Here is a 7,307-nt window from a genome sequence, read left to right as displayed (position 1 = left end):
AAAAAAAAAAACACCGTAGAAGGATGAACTCACCGTCACGTGCTCCTAATGTCAGATGTTGAGAAAGGGACGGGGGAGGGGCACCACTTCCGCTTTGCCATCACTATGTCGGAGACCAGCGAGAAGCCGGAGACGCTGCCGGTTGCTGCGGCTCCCGGCTGTTCTCCCGAGGAAGGGGGCCGAGGGGAAGGTGGGGAGGAAGAAACCTCTGAAAATGGAGGAGGAGGCGTCGCGGTGGGAGCGCTCGACGCGACTCCCCCCTCGGCTCTTTCCCCGGTGGCCGAAGAACCTACGGGAGACACGAAGAAGAAAAGTAAACCGTCGGGAGGAGGAAAGATCACCTTTTGGGCAGGGCGGGAGTAGGGGGGGAACTGGCCGCCGTAGATATAGCAGCTCTTTTTCACCTTTCCAGTTTCCTGTTGATTGTTCCCCTCTCCTTGTGATTCCCAGAGTCTGCATGAAAGTGCTGCCCCCTCCCCCGATCTAGGCCTCCTTACAATAAATTCACATTTTGCTTATTCAGGAACTAAGAAAATTAATAGTAGAACTTTACGGGTTTGACTGAAACTATTCATAGATTCCAGGTTCCCCTGAAATTCTTTTCTAGCTGCTGTTTAAGTCAGTTAATTTAAATTTATATTGTTTCATTTGTTTCCTAGTATAATTTGATTGCTTACTAGTAACCTATGACTATCACTAAGTGTTGATGAATGTAGTCTATTTTATTTTTCTTTATGTACAATGAGAGCATATGCACCAAAGACATATTTCACTAATAAAGAATTCTATTCTATTTTTTAAAAAAGTATATAGTTAAAAGCACAATGTACAAGCTTAGGACCATATGCAAAGCACCTTTAGCCATAATCATGGAGTAGAAGCCAGAGCCCTTTGAAAAGTTGCTAATTTGCATCTTTCAAATGAAGAGAAGCTGTTAGATGCATGGCAATATGTTACATTTTTATTACATTTTAGAACTACCTATATCTTGGAACGTGCAAGGTCATTTTTAAAATCTTAAAGAAAGCCATATTGTGACCTTAATCCCATTTCAGATCATCTGTATTTTAAATCGGTGAAAGGCACCATCTGCGTTTTCTTGCAGTTGAATGATAAACTGGGCAAAAATAAGAAAGGCGATGGTGGGGACGGGGTTGTATTGCTCTCTTGCGCTTGGAATTTATCACTATAACAAATCCATTAGTCAAACTCAATTCCATTGTGGGCCGCATCAGGATTGTGTTTGACCTGGGGGAGGCATGACTAGGGAGCATAGCCAGCTTGACATCACTCATGTCAGGGGTGCCTATGCTGGCCCGAACACGGTGCCAGCAAAAATGGAGCTGTTTTCAGGACGGCCTCATGGGCCAGATCTAAGCATCCCGTGGACCGGATCTGGCCCATGGCTTTTGAGTTTGACACTCCTGCATTAGGCTTTATTATTACAGGTTGTCAGTAAACATTTTAGTGTCTGCAACTGCATTTTATTTCACAATTTTTAGTAGCAATTCTGTATGTAGGTCAGCTGGATATTTCTTTTATTAATATTTTATTAATCATTTCCTGTTTATTGTGATCATGATATTTATCTTGGTTTTATCTTCTAAATATATATTTTAAATAGAGTAATACAAATTGGTATAATAAGCCAATGGGAACCAATTTGGTGTAGTGGTTCAGATATCAGCCTAAAAACCAGGAGACTAGGATTTCTAAATTCTGCCTCAATCAGTTAGACGATCTTGGGCTTGTCATTTTTTTCTGTCCTAGGAAGGAGACAATGGCAAATTACTTTTAAAAAACCTTACTGAGAAAACTACAGGGGCTTATCGGACATGATTGAGTGGAAGAAAAAAAAAATATAGATTAGGATGTTTGCTTTTATCTCTAAAGCAAACACCCTGTATTTTTTAGACTTCATTCAGTATACTTTAGCATATATCATGTTTGATTTTTCAGTTTTTCTATTTACAATGTGTTCTGTTTTCTAGTTGATGTGTTGCTCAAAGCTGTTGGAGATACTCCTATAATGAAGACCAAGAAATGGACTGTAGAAAGAACTCGAACAATACAAAGCCTAATTGACTTCATCAAAAAATTTCTCAAACTTTTGGCATCTGAACAGCTGGTATGTAATTATGGTCTCATGCTTAAATAAGAAACTGAAGGAAAGCATTTACACTGAGGGATTCCTCCATTGAGAAAGTGGTAACTTTATATCGTAGTGTTTGTATATGGTCTGAGCATGCTATTATATGTACTTTTAAGTCTTAGTCTTGAAAGTAATTATAGGAAAATCAGATTAAATTTTTTTAACTTTTATTATTTTTACTATTATTTATATTCCAACTCTAAGTATGCCATGGGTTAGAATGCCATTTAGAATGCCAGGGGCCATGGTGGCACAGTGGTTGGAATGCAATATTACAGGCTAACTCTGTCCACAGTCTGGAGTTTGATCTTGACCGGCTCAAGGTTGACTCAGCCTTCCATCTCTCTGAGGTTGGTAAAAAGAGGACCCAAATTGTTGGGGGGAACATGCTCCCTGTAAACTGCTCAGAGAGGGCTGTGAAGTGAATATATACCACATATATATATATAAGTCTAACTACCATTGCTATTGCTATTGCATGGACCTGGTTAGAGAATCATTGTGTTGAAACAAGGATATGTTTTTATCTTGCTTATAGTTAACTTACACATTAATGTTTCACTTACCTAAGCTTGCTTAATGGCCTACCCCACGCCTTCCCTTTGCTAGTAATAGGGCCATACTTTTGGGAACGGAAGTGGGATTGAAAAAAGCCTTACGTTCATTTGTCCAGTGTTGTGAAGTAGAACGTTTACAAATTAACCTCAGTAAACCCAAGGCAATGATATTTGCCAAGAAGGTCAAGGAACTTCCACACATGGTACAACCTGAAATTAAATGAAGCAAAATATATATTACAATTTACCTGATTTGGGTTTCTACACAGCTATAAACTGTTCAGAAATAATGCAGTCTAAATTTCAAAGCTACCCAGAAGTATTTTCACAACAGCCTTAAGTACTGGAGGTTGGAGTTCTAAAAGTGGAGAGTTGGGTATGGATCCCAATCCAAATTATAATCTTAAAATATTTTCCCCTGAAAAATCTAATGTTGATTCTACCAGAGCCCATAAAATTTCAGTAGAGCACATGGATTATAGCACATAGGTGATGTACAGTGGAAGCAGCAGCTGAGTATAGCTCTACAAAATACTACCACCTGAAATTTTTCACAAATTCATTAGATTATTGCTGTTTCCTATGAAGATCTAAACATTAAAGGTAATTTACTCTAGCCTATAGAACACATCTTCAAAAAAATTCCATGTGAAGGATGACATCATTATCCCTGTGACATAAAAACAGACGATATTATTCTTGTATATAGTAACGTTTACAAAAATCCGAGGACAGGATTAAATTTCTACTGTTTTGGAAAATTTGAGGGTGAAGAAGATGATATTTACCCATTTATTATTTGATTCTTGTTCAATGCTATGTGCAATGTAAATAAATTTTATTCAATTCCTACATTAGTAGAATTTTCTGAAGATGCCGTAACATATTTTGTGAGAACAGTAGTTTTTATTCTTTTATGTAGTTGTTTATATTGCTATGTATTGGTCAGTGCTCATAAATTTAAATGAGTTGAATTCTTCACAATGACTTCTATAAAGAGTTCAAAATATTTCTTCTGTGTTTTTAATTATTAACAAAAATTATAACTGTAGTAACACAAGCCCAAAAAGGAGGGTTAAAAGAAAACTCTATTCCAAATATTAGAATAGGTTCAAAATTCCTATTTGTTAGAGGTTACAAATTTTCCACTGATCCCAAGTTATTCTTTTCAATCACCTAAGGTTTAATGATGCCTCATATGATGTGAATGCCAGGAAATGCCAGTTTCTTGGGTCAGCGGTAGGATGTTTTTCTCATTTCAATAATTGCAACACTTTTTGGGGGTGGAGAAAGGAGTTCAGTAGCAGTATAGCCTCTGTCTTGTATTTGGAGATGTTGTTCTTCCCTTTAACCTGATAATCGCAATACAAAATTATCATCAGTGTGTCTATGCTGAATTACTCTTTCTGAATAAGTATAAAATACTTGGATTGTTACGCAACATTTTGAAGATAAAAAAGTAGGAGCATGATGTTGGGCAATGAAACGTCTGCAAACAAACAACCAAGCCCAGGGGGCGTAAGGACTCCACAGAGAGAAAACATGTTAAACATTAAAGGGCATAAAGGACATAATATTGTTGAGCAGCATTCTTGTGTTTGTGTTTAAGTTTGTGTTTGATAAAAAGTTACCAATGTGGTATTTCTTTCTCATGCAGTTTATTTACGTGAATCAGTCCTTTGCTCCTTCACCAGATCAGGAGGTTGGAACATTATATGAGGTGATTACTGGTTTACAAAATCATTTCTGCTTCTTATAGTAGGAATTAAAAGGTCATTTGATGCTAGAAAGTTTAGTATTTGGGGGGTAGATACCAACTTTTAATCAAATTAACCAACAGACTTAATTCTAAAAACTTGCAATACCTCATTTAAAGGCATTAAATGTTCAGGAAATTTAGTAAAGACTTCTACAAAATGTTTTTTTTTTATTTGAATGCACCATATTTAAGGATATAGTTTAAAAGTACCAGAGCTCTCACATGTTTTTAAGATGTATCACACCGAAACAAATAACAGTGTAATCAAAACTTTTTAAAATTGATTGTCCATAGATGGCAGCATTTCTCAAGAAAATCTTTGTATAACTAACTGAACTAACTATTATAAAATTTGCTAATATAAATTTTAATTAAGTATTAACATTTGTTGCTTCACTTCTTGTTAAACTTTTTTTTCTTGTTTTCTTACAGTGTTTTGGAAGCGATGGCAAACTTATATTGCATTATTGTAAAACCCAGGCCTGGGGATGAATTAATAGCTACAGTTGCTTAAGACTATTAGATAGTGGATTGTCTAAAATAATCTTCAGAGACATTCCCCATGGACAAATGAAAGAAATGTCTGCACTACTTCTTTTTCTTCTTCTTCTCTTTTCTCTGTGACAGCATAGGAGAAAAGTACAGAAACACATACTGAGGAATGTTTATAGTACAATTTCTTTGATGATTTTCTTGCAGAAATTAATCTGCCATCTTTACAGCTGAATTTAGCATTTATTGTTCCAAGATTTGGCATGTCTGTTCCTGGGAAACAGGTTCATGCCTGACATGGAGAGTACATTTCAGCAAGCTGCGTGGAGTTTACAGTCTCGCTCTTTGAAGGCGCTTTATTGTATATGGAAAGCTTAAAAGCATCTACATCTGAGATAAATGGACACATTTTCTATTTGGTCTTGTCTGTGATTCTTTATTTTAAATGCAATTTATCACACTCTCTAAATCAAACATGCAGTAAATGTTCTCACCATGTATATCTCAATAGGTGCTGATGAGCAAAACTCTGGTCTGCACACCTTCTATTATAAACTTCATTTCAACTTACTTTTTTTTTCTTTTTTGGTTTTAAACAGAACTTTGCCAAACATTACTTCTCCATGCACACAGAAAACAAATTTCCCTGTAATTTTTGCATTCTTTTTGAAGTCTATAAGTGGAAAATAATCACATTCTTCTAATTAAGCTCAGATACAATCTTCATACATTAAATTTGAGAACCACTTCAGAAGCAAACCACATTCAGCATTCTTTCTCATCCATGGTATAAATATTTTTTCTATTGTGTGGCCTTTACTTCTTTCCATTTATATGTTAATCCAAATGTTATGTGCAAAGCCACCTTCCTCATTGAAGTCATATCAACCTTTATATTTCATGTTTATATCTTTCAACAGGTTCCTTCAAGTTATTGAATCTTGTTACATTACTTAAAGAAATAACTATCAAATAATGATCTTTAAGAGTGATCATTGATCAGATTATTTTCTCTATTTTAATGTGAAAAAAGAACTATTTTAATATTTAATCATAATCTTATTCAGTCAAAAGTGAAATTAAGAAATATTTTGCTTTTTAGCTATGGTCTACACTAACTTGTTCCTCTTTTAAACTGTCTAAGCTATTCTTTAATCAAAATTGATAAAGCACGGTTTACCAAACAAGGATTGAATATGGGGAGAAGGGAACCATCTTATATAATTTAAAAGCAGGAAAATTGTTTCAAGCGTAATTGCTGTGAAGGTCAGTCGTTCTCTTTTTGTTTTAGTAAGGATTTTTTGTTTTAGTATTCTTTAAATCCAAGATTGCAGAAATTATTTATTTATGTGTTAAATTTATTTGCCACCTGTCTTGCTGTGGCTACTACAGACAGCTTCTGAGAATTTTCTATAATATGTTGCAGTTATTTCATGGTTTTCCTTACTCCCTCTCTCTTATATTCTCATGTATTTATTATAAACAGTTCTTTGCTGCCTCACTGTTTGGAATCAGTTATGAGCAGTTCAGATTCAAAAGCAGAGTAATACTAATATAAAATCATAACAACATGAATCAGACAGATCCATCTCATCCTCACCTCAATTTCCAAATACACATTAAAGCATTATGTTTTTAAAAGTTTCTTGCATGTGCTAGACTCTTTCTATATGGCTCTTTTATTTGGTGGAGAGTTATTCCACAGAAAGAGCTTTACTTCTTTAATTTAGGTTCAACATGGATGACCTAAGATCTTCCATTTCAAAAGCTCTTAATATTTTTCCTTGGCTTTGCAGACTTGCATGTTAGAATCGGGCAGTTTCTGACAGGCTATAAATTTCTCAATTACCAAACTGAATGCTAACCACCTGGAATAGAATCATGACCTCAATACAGGTCAAAATGTCAAAATACGCAACCATGCATAAGTCAGCTTTTCTTGATTGTGTCCACAGAGGAACCTGTACAAATTGCTTCATTTAATGGCTCGTATGGAAAGAATGCTATTAATAATAAGGAAATCAAACATTAATATGTATGTTTAATTCAGACAAAAATGCAAATAGATGTACTGATCCATTGGAAAATAAATTCCAAAGAAATTAATACTGCTTTTGAATCACCACAATTTTTTTTGTTGTTAGTTGCGAAGTCGTGTCCAACCCATCGTGACCCCATGGACAATGTTTCTCCAGGCCTTCCTGTTATCTACCATCTTCTAGTGTCCATTTAAGGTCATGCTTACTGCTTCGGTGACTCAATCCAGCCACTTCATTCCCTGCCATCACCTTCTTCTTTTGCCCTCAATCTTTCCCAGCATTAGGGTCTTCTCCATGGACTCCTTCCT

At 35.6% G+C, this 7,307-nt stretch overlaps 1 protein-coding gene across 1 annotated transcript; it reads left to right on the top strand.

The window, feature by feature from the left end:
- The first annotated feature begins 48 nt into the window (after window positions 1-48).
- On the top strand, window positions 49-5,375 carry ATG12 (autophagy related 12). The gene is made up of 4 exons (XM_014061440.2): window positions 49-313; window positions 1,992-2,128; window positions 4,367-4,429; window positions 4,901-5,375. The coding sequence occupies exons 1-4, from the start codon at window positions 49-51 to the stop codon at window positions 4,958-4,960; spliced, it is 525 nt and encodes a 174-aa protein (XP_013916915.2). The 3' UTR covers window positions 4,961-5,375.
- Window positions 5,376-7,307: the final 1,932 nt, after the last annotated feature.

This window comes from Thamnophis sirtalis, unplaced genomic scaffold, assembly GCF_051295495.1.
Source record: "Thamnophis sirtalis isolate CommonGarterSnake01/CBP01778 unplaced genomic scaffold, rThaSir2_p1.2 scaffold_5, whole genome shotgun sequence".
NCBI classification, from domain to species: domain Eukaryota; kingdom Metazoa; phylum Chordata; class Lepidosauria; order Squamata; family Natricidae; genus Thamnophis; species Thamnophis sirtalis.
The sequence above is the reverse complement of the archived record's forward strand: the minus strand, read 5'-3'. Positions and strand labels throughout refer to the sequence as shown.

Coding starts and splice junctions, on each gene's coding strand:
- ATG12 (XM_014061440.2), top strand. CDS start 49: ATGTCAGATGTTGAGAAAGGGACGGGGGAGGGGCACCACTTCCGCTTT. Junction 2,129..4,366: donor TTTTGGCATCTGAACAGCTG/GTATGTAATTAT, acceptor TTTCTCATGCAG/TTTATTTACGTGAATCAGTC. Junction 4,430..4,900: donor AGGTTGGAACATTATATGAG/GTGATTACTGGT, acceptor GTTTTCTTACAG/TGTTTTGGAAGCGATGGCAA.